The sequence below is a fragment of the Apodemus sylvaticus genome, chromosome 10, assembly GCF_947179515.1.
Source record: "Apodemus sylvaticus chromosome 10, mApoSyl1.1, whole genome shotgun sequence".
Classification (NCBI taxonomy): Eukaryota; Metazoa; Chordata; class Mammalia; order Rodentia; family Muridae; genus Apodemus; species Apodemus sylvaticus.
In genome coordinates this window covers 54,082,942-54,099,111 of record NC_067481.1, presented here as the reverse complement: position 1 = coordinate 54,099,111, position 16,170 = coordinate 54,082,942, and the positions used below count along the sequence as shown (strand labels likewise).

The following is a 16,170-nucleotide window of genomic DNA, read 5'->3' as shown; positions in this document are numbered from 1 at the left end:
AAGTTTACACCAGACTGGATTTATGGCCAGCCTGAGCTATATAACAAGCTCCTGCAGAAAAGAGCAGAGGACAAGAACTGAAAAGTGCAACACTAAATTAGTGGCAGGCAGTTGTCTGGGTACTTCTCTTCTCAGCCAGTGGCTCTTCCTCAGGTCACTGAAGACAGCAGTGGGGACATCTGGAGAGGATGCAACAAACCCAGCACCCACTCAGGCTAGAGGCTGGAAGTGTGGCAAGAGCCAAAGCAGCACAAGGGTCTACAGACATAACTTTATTGGATACAAAGTGACAGGGTGCAGAAGGGGCTAAGAGTCAGCCTCTGTAGCAGGTGGTGGCTTCTCATCATCAGGGGGACAATCGATGAAGTCAGCCAGCATGGCAGCTGTGTCATCTTGCTCCTTTTAGGGACAAAGGCACAAAATTCAAAGTCACACACAAAGTATATGTCAGACTAGAGCAAGTCCCCAGCCCCCACCGTGACCTTTTACATTTATTTATATCCCAAAAGCTATCCCTCCCAGAGTCCCCCCCCCCCATCACATTCTCCTGAGCGTGCCTCCCTCCCTGTAGCAAACATGCAGCTGAGTCTCCATGTGGGCCCCCAACAACTGGAGCTCTCTCTAGCCTGGCTGTAGGACCTGTCCCCAACAGAGCTGCCTGCCAGCTCCACTACCTCACCCAGGATCCTCACCTTCTCCTGAGGAGCTGAGGTTTCTGCTTCTGTCTCCATCTCCTCTGCAGGTGTCTCAGGTGGGGGTGGCACCTTGTCACCTCCACCCTCATTCCCCTCTTCCAGCAGGGTAGGGGGAGCAGAGGACTCTTCTTCAACAAGCTCCTGCGGTGGCCCTGCTGCAGGGCTTCCCACTTCCTGCTCCACCTCCTCCTGGGAGGGGAGCACTTCAGGGGCCAGGGTTGGAGCAGTCTCGGGCCCAGGCACCTCCTCTGCCCCTGGCTCCTCAACTTCCAGTAAGAGCCCAGGTTCAGGTTGTGCCTCGGGCTGTACTTTGGGGGAATCTGTAGGTGGCAGAGCTGGTGGGAGCGTTGGGGGTGGGGGTCCACCTTCTTCCACCTCCCCTGCTGAACCAAACTCCACATCTTCTACCTCTTCTAACTCTTCTTCCTCTTCTTCTTCCTCCTCTTCTAATTCACCCTCTTCCTCCTCAAATTCCTCCTCAAACTCTTCTTCCTCTTCTTCCTCCTCAAAATATTCTTCTTCATCTTCTTCCTCTTCCTCAAAGTCTTCTTCCTCCTCATCTTCATCTTCCTCCTCCTCCTCTTCTTCTTCCTCCTCTTCTTCATCACTGCTGTTGATATTAATAACTGTCAAGTCTTCTTCCATGGCTGTGGGTCCTCCCCCTCCAGGAGTCCCTTCAGGGACCAGCTGGGGTGGAGGAAGTGTCACAGGACCAGAAACAGGTGGGGGTGGGGGTGGGGGTGGAGGCAGAGGCCCTGGAGTTGCCGGCAGTTCTTCAGAATCCTCCTTAGCTGGCACAGGAGGGGAGGATGTGGGTGGGCCAGTAGGAGCCACAGGGGGAGGAGTGCCTGAGGGTGGTGGGGGTGGCAGGGACGGAAGCCCCTCAGGTACAATCACCACACTGTCATCAGAGTCGCTTTCCAAGGAGATCTCCACATCAGATGCCTCCTCCTTATCATAGTGGACAAAGGCTGGCCTAGGTACTCTCCCCCCAAAAGTTTCATCTGGGGGTATGCTAGGCGGAGGGGTCCCACTAGGAGCAAGAACAGGATCCTCACCGGAGCCTGCACGGTGGTTTTCAGGGCCAGGAAGGAGCCTGGGTGGAACAGATACCAGGCCTGGGACGGAGAGACCCAAGTGGTTGGCTGTCGCTGGAGGTCCAGGGCGAGAGGGCACTGGGCCTGTGGCCGGCATAGAGCCAGCTGAGGACATGGAGCCTACTGTGGGAATGGGGCCTGCTGGAGGTATTGTGCCTGGAGATGGCATAGCACCTATAGAGGGCACGGGACCTGGAGGATGGAAGGCTGGGGCCCTGAATGAAGACGGGGCCTCAGGAGGAGGAGGAACGGGGGCAGGTGTGGGGCAGGCAGAGCCTGAGCTCTGTAGAGGAGGTACTCGGGGGTGTGTCAGAGCAGCACAGGTCACCAGAGCTTCTGAGCAGAAAGAGGAGACCTGAAGAAGGAATAAAGGGCAGGAGCATCAGGAACACAGGGTCTCACGAAGCAAGCATCAGAACTAGAGAACCCAGGAATCAGAGATCTGACCCAGTCAGCAATTACCTCAAGACTATCTTCCCATTGGCCAAGAGAGAAAGCTTTCAGGGCACAGGAAAGAGGAGGAGGGCAGCGAGGGGAAGGTGCCAGCAGTAAAGCCAGCAGCAGGCGGTAGAGCCCGAGGCGACAGCAGGAACTGTTGTAAGGAGAGCTGCCCAGGACCTCACCCTGCTGGACACTCATGACCAGGGGCAGGACTAGATCATGAAGTCTCTGAAAAGAAAACAGTATGAGTCTAGGAACATCACCTCCAAAGCCAAAACCTCACTCCCAGCTTTCAGTGGATCCACCTTTGGGGTAAACACTCCCAATGCACAGAACAGGGGCCCCTCCTCTCTGCCCGGACCTGTCCCTACTAACCCTGTGGGTCTCCTCCTTGATGAGAGGCCCGCACATGAGGATGGTCCGGCTGAGGCCTGAGAAGAGAATGCAATGTCAAAGGCAGACAGGAAGGCAAGGGCACACAGCCCAGCAGGGAGGACCCAGTTCTGCCGCTGCCTACCCTGGGTAAGGCATTTACCCTCTCAGTTTCTTCCACCAGTATAAAATGGGGATGACAGACAATGCAAGTAATGCACTACATCTCTACATCTGTATACTGAGAACTGGCCTCACCTTAGACAGTGAGCTAGCAGGTAGTAAGAATACATGGGACCGCCGGGTGTTGGTGGCGCACGCCTGTAATCCCAGCACTTGGGAGGCAAAGGCAGGCGGATTTCTGAATTCGAGGCCAGTCTGGTCTACAGAGTGAGTTCCAGAGAAACCCTGTCTCGAAAAAAACCAAATCCAAAAAGCCAAAAAAAAAAAAAAAAAAAAAAAAAAAAAAGGACTACATGAGACCCAAAGGAGAGTCATCTAACAGCAAGGCATCCACTTAACTTCTGGCTACATTCTCAGACGCATTAGCTGCAGGGAATCCCCAGCAGCATCCTGCTCTGTATTGCACATGAACCCCACTGGCAAGGATCCGTTGATCCCCTCCCACAAGTGCTCATACTGTCCCTGCCACACACAGCGCATATGTAATGTGCTTGACAAAATTAAACTGAGATCTTGGAAGACCAGGAGAAACTACCAGATGCCCAATCTAATAGCAGGCAGAAGGCTCAAGGCCATCTCTGCTCCTCGTGCTCTGCTCTGCCAGCTGGCTGATCAGTTCACAGCAACCCACCTCTCAGTGCAGCTGCACACACATCGCTGTTGGCATTCCTGTCTCCTTTCCTTTGGCTGGGTGGAGCCAAGGCTTCCCCCATATCGAGCTTTAGCTTCTTAGGAGCACTTGGTTTCCCACTTTGCAAACCTCCATCGGAGCTTCCCCTGGTACTGCACAACTTGTGGTGAAAGGAAACACAGTCACGTGTACAGGCAAAGAGGAAGTCAGGACAGTCAGTCAGGAAATAGGCACAGGAGCCAGGGAAACAGGAGCCAAGATCTCACTCACCTTAAGAGCATCAGCTGGAGGGGAGATGTCGCTGAGCAGGTGGGTGAGCAAGGCCTCTCCAGGGGCCCCTCCCTGAAGCATACCTGCCGAGGCCCCGAAAACCTGCACCCATAGCTCTAAGATAGCATACACTTTGGTCCGAATGGTGCTGGAGAAGAAGCAAGGAAAGCAGGGTATGAGCAAGAGCCGACATGCCAGAGCCCCTGGGACCTGATGTTCTCATCCACCCGCTCCACTCTATCTGCTGCCGTGGATCACCTGTAAGGCCTCTCCTGGCCTGGAGCTAGAGTATCCCTCCCAGTGTTCCAGGTGTTGAGAACCTGGGGAAGCAGCCGGCTGATCAGGGTACCAAAACGCAAGAGTCGGCTTCCACACCTAGGGGCAGAGGATGGAACGGTGGCCTTCATTTCCAGTATGTTCCTTCCCTTCTCCACACCATGACAAGTTCACTTACGCAAGGATCAGTGCCGAGAGCAAGTCCAAGGCTTCAAGGTGAAGAGAGGGCAGCAGCAGCAACCTGAGGGGACCATCTCCAAGCAAGTTCTGGATAAAAGTTCAGCAACAGTAAGATGGAAAACGAACCAGACAGAAACAGAGCAGGTCTATCAGATTATACAACATGAGCCAACACCCTGACCCAACTCAATCCAAGCCCATCTCCTTCCTCTCCTGCAGAGGAGAGCTTGGTCATGACTGAGCCCTTTAACAACACCTTGATTCATCCCCAAATTCACTGTCTGCACTGGCCACAGGTGGCTCTGCTCTGTGTAAATGAGTCCCTGACAGTCACACATGCCTCAGGGACAGTTTCAGAGATGACAGCTGGGTATTGTCCAGGTTCCCAGGGCCTTAAGCAAGACTACAATGCAAAAGGCAAAGCCCACTCACAATATTCTTGCTACTGATACCAAGGATCCGGCAGATGAGGTCCAGGATTTCCTGCACAGGAACCGACACAGGAGCCCCAAACTCAGAGCTAAGAAGCAGAGCAGAGAGAACCTCAGAGCAGTCACCCCAGCTTGACTCCACACGCCCACCGCAGCTCCTCCAGCCAAGCGCACTCCCTTCTATATGCACACACCTGAGCATGAGGCCCAGGCAGCGGGCCAGTCCTGAAAACCTCTGCCGAAGCTGGAGGAGGACATGCGTGTTGTCCTCTTCTGAGGGGGAGAGCAGCGCCTCTATTCCAGGGCCTTCATTCTGCACAGGAGCTGGGCAGTAATACAACCACCTATACACTCTGCCTTTCTCCCATCCCTCCTTTTTCCTCTGTATGAGCTGCCATGTGGGTGCTGAGAATCAATTCCCAGTCTTCTGGAAGAACAGCCAGTGTCCTTCACCATTGAACCCCCTCTCCATCCCCCACCCCTCTTCATTTGTGCTAGATTACCAACTATGTTCTCATCTATGTCACCCAGAAACCCACTGCCCGGTCTCCGTGGACCCCTTCCTCTTTCCTCCTGCCACGCTCTCCAACCCATCTCCTGACTACAGCCCGTTCCCTACCAGTCTCTGTTTCCTCAAACAGGGACCCCAGTAAGCTGTGCAGTGAGGTCAGCAGGCTGTGCAGCTCCTGTTGCCAGTTCTCTGTGTGCTTCAGGCCCTGAGAAAAGCCAGCACCTAAAGAGGGCAACCTGGAGTAACACTCGCAGGCCAGCTGCAAAGGAGCAGACAGCTGGTCAGAAAGGAAAGTAGCTCAGCATGGGTCTCCCAGCCCACTGATGCCCAAGAAAGCAGCTCAACAGGTTTAAGGAAGAGCGGGGCAGAAGTCCCTAGGAGGACGAAAGCCAGTGATCGTGTATGTTAAGAGGAAGAAATTGAAAAGAGGGTCCAAATGCTGCACAATTAACAGCTAAGAATAATCTGTAAAGGATGCCTCAGACCAGAGCCCCGTACTGAGCCTCTTCCTTCCCTTTACCTGTTGGAGCTGAGGGTTCAAGGAATCCAACCGAGACAGGAAAAAGGAAGCCAGCTTTCCCTGAAGGAGGGAAGAAAGGAAGAGGTCATGGAGCAATGCCAAGAGTAAGAGTGACCAACCATAGCAGTCTCTCTACCTGAGATTTCACTTCACTAAAGGAAGCATGATGCACGCATGAGGTGATGGTAGCTACTAACAGTATGACAGTCACCTTTCTTTCTGAAGCCAAAATGACAGTTTTGAGAAACAGAGCTACCCACAGACCAAGTCTGCACACTGAGACACAAATGAAGCCCAGCTAGAATGATTGCACTACCCAGAGGGATGGGTGTAGGACTGGGTCACAAGGAAAGGTTAGACAGCAAAATGAAGGCAACACTTCCACTGTCTACCAGCAAACCCCTGCCTGATACAAGAAGGCCTGGAGTAGGTGTTCAACCTAAGGTCCACAATTTATTTGGGGTAGAATAAAAAGAGCCGGTGAAGCCATGAATAATAATGGGGAAAAGCCCACCATTAGTTTTAGTGACTTGTAAGTAAAATGCAGTTTATCTCTTAATAATGCAAACAAATATGCTTTAAATGCAACAAATATGCTTCTGAGCAGGACCTGTGGCTGTCAGTGATGAGCTCCATTGCTCCGTTCACGGATGGGGTGGGGACTGGGGGGTGGGCACGACACTTTACCCTACCAGCTACATGCACCACAAATTTAAATCAAAGAATGCCACCACCTAGCTCCACAGTGAATTCTGACTCTATGCTGTAATGGTCCCACTGTAAATATGTTAGACTTGTTCATACCAGAAGCAGGGCTCAGCCACCCTGAGTATGCAGTTCTCCTTTCCTCCTAGTTCCTTGATGTGGGCAATCCTGCTACTTGCTTTCCATAACTTCTTACTAGAGACCAGCTCCTAGATCTAGCTTGCTTGACCCACGACCCTGCTGACCTCACATGAGCAGATGGCGCAGCTCTGCTGCAGTGATCAATCATCTACAACTTCCACTGTGTGGAAGTCCTAGGGAATCAAACTCAAGTCATCAGGCTTGGTGGCAAGTGCCTTATCCACTAAGCCATCTTGTCAGCCCTGTCAATGCTTTCTAAATGGTTTTGAAACACTTAAATTGAAACAGAATTAAATACAAGCAGAATGTTTGTGATTCCACGTATTTTTGTCTTTGTTTTATGAAATTAAATTGTAACTCTGAGGGTGCTAAGGATGAAACTCAGTGATTGGACTGAGTTCACTACACAGTACAAAAGAAAAAACCAGAAATCCTGTCCTAACTACTTACAACTTCCATTAGTTGTGGATGAGAGCAGCCATATGAAAATGAAGGCTCAGTACAGATAAGCTCACTGACAATACCTGCTTTGAGGCTTCACATACTGGAAGTTAACAGTGACACCTTATCCACAAGGACTATGTCTCAACATCTCCAGCAAATGGTTGAAACCATAAATAGTCGCAAATCATAATAGGTTTTATGCTTGTTTTTTTCTAATCTTACTATACAGCTTAGACTAACTCCAAACTCCTGCTTCAGCCACGAGAGGGTACCACCTCCCCAGCCTATACTTTTCCTATACACATTGACCTATTATAAAGTTTATCATAAAGTTTAACTCACAATCTGGGTACAGAAAGAGCTTAACAACTTAATAGCAAGCCAGAACAATTATAATAGACTAACTGTGCGAGTGACACACAGTTCGTTCTCGTTCTCTCTCTCTCTCCCTCTCTCTCTCTCTGCAGCTTAGCTGCCCCCCCCCCCCCAATTACCAGACAACTACAGCAGCCCAGGGCTTATGGTCAAACAATCTTAAATTTATTTTATGGGGACCTCAGGTGACGTCAATTCAGGCAGGCTAAAGAGAAGCTACAAAGTACTCCCTTTAAGTAAAAATGCTGAAAAGATTTTGACTTAATGAGGAAAGGAAAAAAGTTCAGGAATAGCAATTGTAAGAACAAATCTTCTATCAGTGGAATTGGCAGGGAAAGACAAGTCAGGCTTGGTGGCAAGTCTCTTACCCATGACAAATCCATGCTATTTTTGCTGCCTGAACAAAGGCAACTAAAACCACGAAAAGCAAAACCAGAAACTGGGGTGGGGAAGTAATAAGTCTCTGTAGCACCTTCTTCCCGAAAGAAACCATTAGCGCTTCAGGAACAGTCAGGACAGTAGGGAAAACAAGCAGGGCAGACTAGAGAGCCAAAGTAGGAGAGGTACAAAGGGAAAGGGGTCGAGGACTGGGGCTGCAGTGTACCTCGGTGGTAGGGAAGTCATTAGAAGGGGGGCAAGGGTGATAGGGCCGGACAGACGGTTCCGCCAGCAGCACATTGGCTGCTCTTGCAAAGGACTCAAGTTTGATTCCCAGCTCACTAACCAACCATGGCAGCTCACTAGCCAACCATCTGTTAGCTTCAGTCTGGAGAATCCAACACCTTTTGACCTCTAAAGGCACCAGAGACACATGAGGCTCACAGAGACACATGCAGGCAAAACACTTATACATATAACTTTAAAAAACAAAACAAAAACCTAAATAAAAGAGGCCAGGAGGGAGGAAGAGCCGAGGAAAGGAGTTGACAGGTTAGACAAAGGGCCTAGCATCAGACAGACAAAGCCCCAAGCTTTGTCTTCTTGGGCAGGTAATTTAAGTCAGTTCCTTCACAGTGAGAACTCAATCATTATACCATGCTTGTTGTGATAAGAACTTAGAAATGCCAGGGATGGACTCTAAGGTGGAGAGCTTTAAAAGTTTCGAAAGTACTTACTTTTAGAGAGCCACAGGCCCGAGGAAAATAGGTCACACAAGCCTTCATTCCCTCCAAAGCCGATTGTTCACACTGCGGGAAAAGTAGAATTCAGAAGGGAGAGGCCAAGCACCAATAGCCCATATACTTCCATCCATCCCCAGCCCCTAAGGCCCCTTCTCCAGTCAGTCACTGTTCTCTCATCCTTACACCTACTCCCTAAGCAGTCCCCATAACATTCTTTAATCCAAACAGTATAAGCAAGAACCCAGAACTGCAAAGTCTCACCTCTGGTCTGAGGCCCAGCAAGGAAGTAAGAAGCCCAGGAAGGTGGTTGGTGGAGATGTCCCGAAACAGGGTAGGAAGCTGGGATGCATATCGGAGCAGATCCCTCAGGATAGCCACAGCCAGTTCCATGGTGGATGGTGAGTCCTGAGACTAAAAACAATAGCATCCATGCTGCAGACCTTACCTTCACTGTCACCAGAAGCGAGACAGGAGGTAACAGCATAGGGTTTTTAGGAAATACCACAGCTTGGAAGAGAAATGGTCAGTGGTTAAGAGCACTGGCTGCTCTTTCAGAGGGTTCAATTCTCTGCACTCACGTGGCAGCTCATAACTGTCTATAACTCCAGTTCCAGGAGATCCGACAGCCTCACACAGACATGCATATAGGCAAAACACCAATGCACATTAAACAGATGGATAGACGGACAGATGGAGAGACAGGCATAAATGGAAACACCACAGTTAATGTCACTATTACGATCACATTTACTACAGACAGGAAAGAGGATAAGGAGGCTACAAAAGGAGCCTAGGTGTCTACAGAAAGGACATATTTACATTTTAGTATCCTGTGCCTAGAAAACGGGATGTGCACTTGCCTAGCATACATGAGCCCTGGGTGCTATCCCCAGAACCTCAAAGAATAAGAATTATAAAATAAGAATGCTATCCCCAGAACCTCAAAGAATAAGAATTATAAAATAAGAATGTTATCTGGGTCCCAGGAATTTGTTTGAAGAAACAAAGGTAAAAGAAGGTAAAGAAAGAAAAAAAAGGTAACAAAGTCACACTTTAAAAGATCTGAGTACTTAGGAGATTACAATGGTCTTTATTTTCCCATACTGAATTTCTCTGTCTCATCTCTCCAAGTTTGATATACACCCTCCCTGGAACTCATGGGGGAAAGCTATCTGGTTTTAAGACTTTCTGAAAAATTCACAAGAACCTCATGGAAAAAAATAACCTCCTTCTAAACCAGAGGAAGCCATGTGCCAACACATACAGGAACACTACTGAGAAAATGTGAACCGCTGAGCACTGTCAACCTACAGCCCTAGCTGTCAAAGGAGCTAAGGCCTGAGCACAGGACCAACCGTGAGGACAACCTGGGCTATATATCTTATTTCAGAAATCATTTACTTTCTTTTCTTCTTCTCCTCCCCGTTTGTTTGTTTGTTTGTTTGTTTGTTTGTGAAGGCAAGAGCATAGAAGTCAGAGGACAACTTTCAGGAGCCAGTTTTCCCTTCCATCATGTCCAGGACTGAACTCAGGTTGTCAGGCTTAGCAGCAAGTGGCTGTACCCCCGGAGCCATCTTAACCAATCCGTTAACTTTAAAATGAAAGACCAGTTGGGGCCATGGACTACACACAGGCCTTCAACACTGTCTGTCCAGCCATCCTACATATCTTTCCAGCTAGCTTTCCACAGTGAACTTGCAAATCCCAACTTCCCGCACCAGTGTCATTTTGCATGGTCTTGCCTTTATTGTGGCAGAGAAAATGGAAGCCAAAGACAGGGGCTACTTTAGGTTCTAACCCCATACCTGAAAATGTAGGTTAAAAAACAAAATAAAACCCTGAGCTTTTGAGGTACCCTCCTTCTTCTTCATTAGTCTCCTTTCTCCTGGCTTGCAAACCCCTCCTCCTGTCCACAACTGGTCCCCTGACTGGGCTTCATACTGACCCTTCTTCTCTTCCCACCGACATGGGCACAAGCTTACTTTGCTCCCATCTTAGAAAGTCTTTCCTTGAGCTGATACAAAACTCTAGCCCCAAATCCCAAGAACTGGCCAATTCTGGCTCCTTTTCTATCCCTCTTCTCCCAGTTGCTTCTCATCCCAATCCAGTCTAGCTTAGTTCCCAGCTCTTCAAATACTACTTTCACCAGTCTAAGTTTTCTTTTACATAAAATGGCTCCAGGTCAGTCTTATTCTGCTCCACGGAGTATAAACAGAAGCCACCCCTCCCTCATTCCTCCTATACTCCCCCTGGAGTCTATCCAACACCACAATCTCACCCACCCCTCCCTCTTCCTTCAGATTCCAGCCAACTCTCAATCCTGGTTTTCTTCTTGCCTTGCTCTGTCAGACCCAGACTCTGCTGTAAACTCCTCCTCCCACACTGAGTGACCCTTCAGCACAGTATGACGTCAAGCTCAGTTCTGGCCAGAACACACACTAAAGCTCACTCCCATCTTCCCTCACAGCTGACTAAGCACTAGTAACCCCCCAGGAAAACACCAACAGAAGCCCTCTTCAGGGCATGGTCACTCAAGAGGATGGCATTTAAAGGGCCGCTGCTCAACACTCCAGGTCACACTCGGTGTTTTCCTTTATTCCCCAAACCTTGACTGCCTTCAGTGTTCTAAAGGCCACAAATCATGTTGGTCATGTCTTCTCCCAAAAGCCAATCAATCCTGAGACTGCTCACTTGGCTCCTTCCCACCAGGCCTAGCAGTCCCTCCTCCAGGCCACTGCCAGTGCTCTCCTCTGCTTACTTTAAAGCCATCTATCTGGTCCACATTATAATGGAGCAAGCAGATCCTCAAGACACGTTTCCCCTCTAACTTGCAGTCCCAGCTTCCAGAGCCATGATTTAGACAACTCTGTTCTTTATGCATTGCTCAATCTGTGGCATTGCGCTATCAAAGCAAAAAAAAAAAACAAAAAAAACAAAAAACAAACAAACAAACAAACAAAAAAAAACTACTTAGAACCGCTAATGAACTCCTACTCAAAGAATAAAAGCCAAATTCTTATTTAAAAAAAAAAACCCAGCCAGGTGGTGGTGGCACACGCCTTTAATCCCAGCACTTGGGAGGCAGAGACAGGTGGATTTCTGAGCTCGAGGCCAGCCTGGTCTACAGAGTGAGTTCTAGGACAAGCCAGACTACACAGAGAAACCCTGTCTCAAAAAACAAAATACAAACAAACAAAAAAAACCCCATAGCTTGGCTCTTGTACAGCCAGCTCCCCAACCCCACCTCAACTTCACCAATCTGCCATGTTTACAGCTCTTCAAATGACCAACTTCCTCCTCTTTGGGGCTTTTACATTCTTAGAATACTTTGTAGCCAAATGCAAGCAAATACTGATCAAAATAGAAATGCATTTTGTAAACAGATGGCCCTAATCACTAAGGCACACTACCAGGATAGTCAGATTCCTAGTCTTTATTTACTGAAACAGGTGTCACTTCACAATTAGTTATATCACTCTCAGTTCAAGTGACTTCCATCAGAACTGAATCTGCCAACTGTAACATGTGAATATCTGGTTTTGCCCATAAGCTAAGAATGCCCCCCCCCCTTTTTTTAATTTAATTTAATTTTTTTTTTTAGTCTTTTCGAGACAGGGTTTCTCTGTGTAGCCCTGGCTGTCCTGGAACTCACTCTGTAGACCAGGCTGGCCTTGAACTCAGAAATCTGCCTGCCTCTGCCTCCCAAGTGCTGGGATTACAGGCATGCGCCACCACTGCCCAACATTTTCCACATTTTTAAAGGAATACAAAACACCATTTAATGGAAACCATATGGCTTATGATTCTAAATTGATATCTACAAATTCCTAGTTCATAAGAAAATATCCCAGTCCCTGTATTAGACTTAAGAGCCATCCAAGTGGAGTCCAAGCACCAATGTACTCAGAAATGCTTATGGAATAACTAAGTGCAGGAAGCACAGCGGATGTCAGGGAGAGAGACTAAAGTAACACAACAATACTCCCGCGCTCGCGAACCCTCACAGAGAGAACTGCAGAGCTGTCAGTCCTTAAGCAAGGAGACCAGGTGAAGCTGGGAGTTACGGCATGTGAAAGGATAAATGACATAAAGTCCGCTAGCAGATAGAACTATCAGCAAGTTTAGAAAGCTCTCTATTCGGAGCTTAAACTCCTCTGTCCACAGAGCAGAAAACTGTTTTCCCTCCCCCTCCCCCAGAGCTCAGTGTCCATAGCTGACCCACACCAGGCAGGCCAGAGGACAGCGAGTCCTTACCTGCAGCACCTGCTGGATGCTCCGAAGCCAAGAGACACAGTGTTGCTGGAACAGCTCTGTGGGGCTCTCCCCTACCAACAAGGACAGCAGACACAGGCCTTCAAACCTGACAAGCAAGAAGAGGGTGACGGGTGACGAGGACATGGGCTTGACTTCAGAAGCTACTGTCTGTCCTTTTACTTTCCTTGTATCTTTATTGTTGTTCATAAGACTCCATCCCCATTTTTCCTATGGTTTCTACCTCACAAGACATGGAAGACTCAGAGAAAGGTAGGAGTTTCAAGCAAAGAAGGAAGCAGGGCCAATCTCAGGTGGGAACAGGAAACCTAGAAGATGGAAATGGTGAGCTCACAGAAAGAAAACTCCCTGCAGCTCCTGGAATGGAAAAAAATCCCTTGAATCCATAGGGTGGGTACAAAGGATAGGCAAATATACACTCAACCCACTTTCTAAAGGCACATTGTCCTGAAGGGGATTAAAAGACTTACCGAGTTTTGATAGAGCTAAGATGTGCATTACTGAGGTTCACCAATGCCCCAAGAGCTGAAAGATTCTAGAAACGGAGAAAAAAAAAAAAGAGTGAATGAGGCAATGGTCACTAAAGATGCACAAAAAAATTACCAATCTCTCATTGCCCCCGCTCCCAAGAAGGCTTTCTCAAGGTGCACTCGGAGTACAAAAAAGCCATCGGCTGTCTGTCAGTCTGTTTTCTCAAATTCTGTCTTGTTGACCTCCTCCCTCATGTCCCACAGGTGCAGGGGGGAAGGGGTCACAGACCTCAGAGCTAACAAAGACACCCCAACTCACCTACTAGATTTCAACAATAAAGCTTGCTCACCTCAGCAGACCTCCCTTAGCATAAAGACTTCCAGAAATACCCGCTGAATGAACAGATCCGTCATGACCCTTTAGTCACTTGGAAGAAACAACTCTCTTCCTCCTGATTCTGTCTTCCTTAGAGGCAAGAACACACCAATACAGACTCAAGCTATCCTTCTTCCAAGCCCTCCCTCACAGAAGCACGTTCCTTCATCAGCCCCTTCACAAGTAACGCAAGCGCCAGCCTCCTCTCAGGGTATCTACATCTCCCCAAAACCAGGAATCACCCATTCTTTCTAATTCCACATTAGCAATGGTCAGATAAAGGAAGGTACAACTGAATAAAACAAGATTCCACAGCCATAATGAGGACAAGACATTATAGAAATGTGCCAACTGACAATTGGGAAACGTGTGCAGGGCTTATCAAAGGACTAGTCAATGTACATCAATCAGAACAAAAACTCGGGGCACTGGAAAAATCAGATTTCTAACACACACAAACAAAAAAACATTAGCAGGACAGGCAACTGGAGTATTCCCAAGAGTCTGAAATGATAGTACAATGGATATAAGCACTTGCCGCACAATCCTGTCTTCCAGAGCCCACAGAAAAGCCAGCCATAGTAGCATAAGCACCTAGAATCCCAGCATCCCCTACTGAGAAACACGAGGTAAAACAAAAAAGCACCAACATAAACTCTTGGGCTAGCTAGTCCACCACAGCCCAGAGACCTTGTCTTGATATTGGAACTTTAGGGCCTAAAAGTTCCTATGACTTTAACGTGGCCACCCTTCCCCATAACCACCAACATGAACACACATACAACTGAACAAGATGGCAGATGGCCAGGCACAGGCAGCTGGATCTTAGGCCAGCCTGGTCTACGTAAAGCTGGTCTAAGTTCCAGACCAGCCAGAGCCACAGAGTGAGACTTTGTCTCCATAATAAAAAAAAACAAAAAACAAAAAACAAACAAAAAAGGCAGAACTTCACAGACTGCTTGTGGAAATGTGTAAGAAACCACGTACTGAGGATGATGCTTGGGTTTCCAGCTTGTAGGACTGAACGCATGTGAATTTTTTGTGCAGAGGCTCCTAACTGCCTACCTCACCAGCCTCAACTCGATCCACTCTCTTCAATCACCTAGATTCTAACCTAATAATGCCCTATTTTTCTACCCTTCCTACACGAGTGTTCCTCTAACGTTTTAACTACCCTTGTATTTTCCTTCACTATCTAACTCCAGTTCATCTTAAACTCCAGGTCGTTTTAAGAAATCTCTAAGTACTCTCTCTACACTGGTTTAGGAAATTCATAGCAGATGCAGTTTTGTGTTACAGCATTTGCTCATGGCCATTATGGCTGGAATTGGAGCGCCAAGGTGGGGAGTAGGCCCTTGGCTCAGAGCTAGTAAATATTTGTATCCAATTACCCCAGAGAAAAGACCGCCAAAAGAAGTTTCGCTGAGGACGATTCAACTACTCAAGTGACCTGGAATGGAACTGAGTCCTTTCATTGCTTTGTGCTTATCGATGACCTAACAGATACGGGGCCTAATCTTTCTCTGGGGAAAGCACATGTAATGAAGTATGTGAATCTCGTCCGGAATGGTTAAGTGGCTCTATTCTCTACTCTCGGCTCTCCTCAAGCTCACAGCTACAGCGTCTGCTTCAGGAAGGAGGGACCTCAGTGCCAGCTTCCCACGATGACCAGGGGAACCACGGACTTACCTGAGCCCCACCCGCTGTCCCATGCAGCCTCAGTAAGCACATGAGCCCAGGCAAATGTGGGGCCCACTGGTTTGGGGGATGCACAGGGGTAACGGGGGATCCCGTTTGCGGCTGTAACAACCCAGAAACGCTCTCCAACAACAGCAGACGCAGGCGCGGGCCGGATCCCACCATGGAGAGACCCCCAGGCCCGCCAGGAGCCCCAGCCGGGGAGCCCGCAGAGGGCCCACTAAGAACGGCTGCCGCCATCTTCACAGGCTCGAGCAGTGGCGTAGCGTGATGACGCAAACATAAGCGCGACGCACGCGGCTCGGGGAGGGGTCTTGAGGAGGGGGCTGCGGCCGGTCGGGCTGGATGAATGAGGGCTGACTCCCTTGTGGCAGGAGAGAGCATGCGCAATGTGGGCGGGCACCAGCTGTTTGGTGGCTTGGAAACTGCTAACCCTCGGGCAAGCGCTGGAGGGCGGGGCGGAGGCGTTGCTGTGCTGGCCCGACACGTGGTCTGCAGGAAAGGCGCGCGAGTCTGAAAGATTTCAGTCCAGCGTGGCTTCCAGTCGCCTTCTTCCCGGGCTCAGAAATCCTATTTAAGGAGCCAACCCCAAGTCCGAAATTTGGGACGTTCTAAACTGCTTTTCCAACAATGGAAAAACAAGCTCAACCAGTGCATATGCCACAAAGTAGCATATCTGCCCCTAAGACACCCCCACAGCGATTTGTGTATTTACATTAGTCTACACACAAACATAAATGTTGTTTTTGCAAGTAAGCTTTGCTGTTGAATTTTGTTTTTCGGGAGGGGGGGGGTTCGTTTTTCGAGACTGGGTTTCTCTGTCGCCCTGGCTGTCCTGGAACTCACTCTGTAGACCAGAAATCCGCCTGCCTCTGCCTCCCAGGTGCTGGGATTAAAGGTGTGTGCCACCATTGCCCGGCTGCTGTTGGATTTGTTTTACTTGCATAGTGTGGAACAGGCA

The 16,170-nt window shown here is 48.9% G+C and overlaps 1 protein-coding gene across 1 annotated transcript; it reads right to left on the bottom strand.

The window, feature by feature from the left end:
- Positions 1 to 259: 259 nt before the first annotated feature.
- Pelp1 (proline, glutamate and leucine rich protein 1) lies at positions 260 to 15,574 on the bottom strand. The gene is made up of 17 exons (XM_052196020.1): positions 15,201 to 15,574; positions 13,136 to 13,200; positions 12,648 to 12,753; positions 8,655 to 8,804; positions 8,388 to 8,459; positions 5,608 to 5,667; positions 5,196 to 5,346; positions 4,771 to 4,900; positions 4,578 to 4,665; positions 4,144 to 4,232; positions 3,948 to 4,064; positions 3,690 to 3,837; positions 3,420 to 3,579; positions 2,609 to 2,664; positions 2,255 to 2,461; positions 693 to 2,147; positions 260 to 399 (listed from the first exon to the last, which is right to left on the bottom strand). The coding sequence occupies exons 1-17, from the start codon at positions 15,447 to 15,449 to the stop codon at positions 307 to 309; spliced, it is 3,396 nt and encodes a 1,131-aa protein (XP_052051980.1). The 5' UTR covers positions 15,450 to 15,574; the 3' UTR covers positions 260 to 306.
- Positions 15,575 to 16,170: the final 596 nt, after the last annotated feature.

What these genes read in the sequence shown, in the direction of transcription:
- Pelp1 (XM_052196020.1), bottom strand. Translation starts at nt 15,449, where the DNA reads ATGGCGGCAGCCGTTCTTAGTGGGCCCTCTGCGGGCTCCCCGGCTGGG. An exon ending in GGACAGCGGGTGGGGCTCAG is followed by an intron (nt 13,201 to 15,200) that starts GTAAGTCCGTGG and finishes CTCCGTTTCTAG; the next exon opens with AATCTTTCAGCTCTTGGGGC. An exon ending in TGCTGGGCCTCAGACCAGAG is followed by an intron (nt 8,460 to 8,654) that starts GTGAGACTTTGC and finishes CTTTTCCCGCAG; the next exon opens with TGTGAACAATCGGCTTTGGA.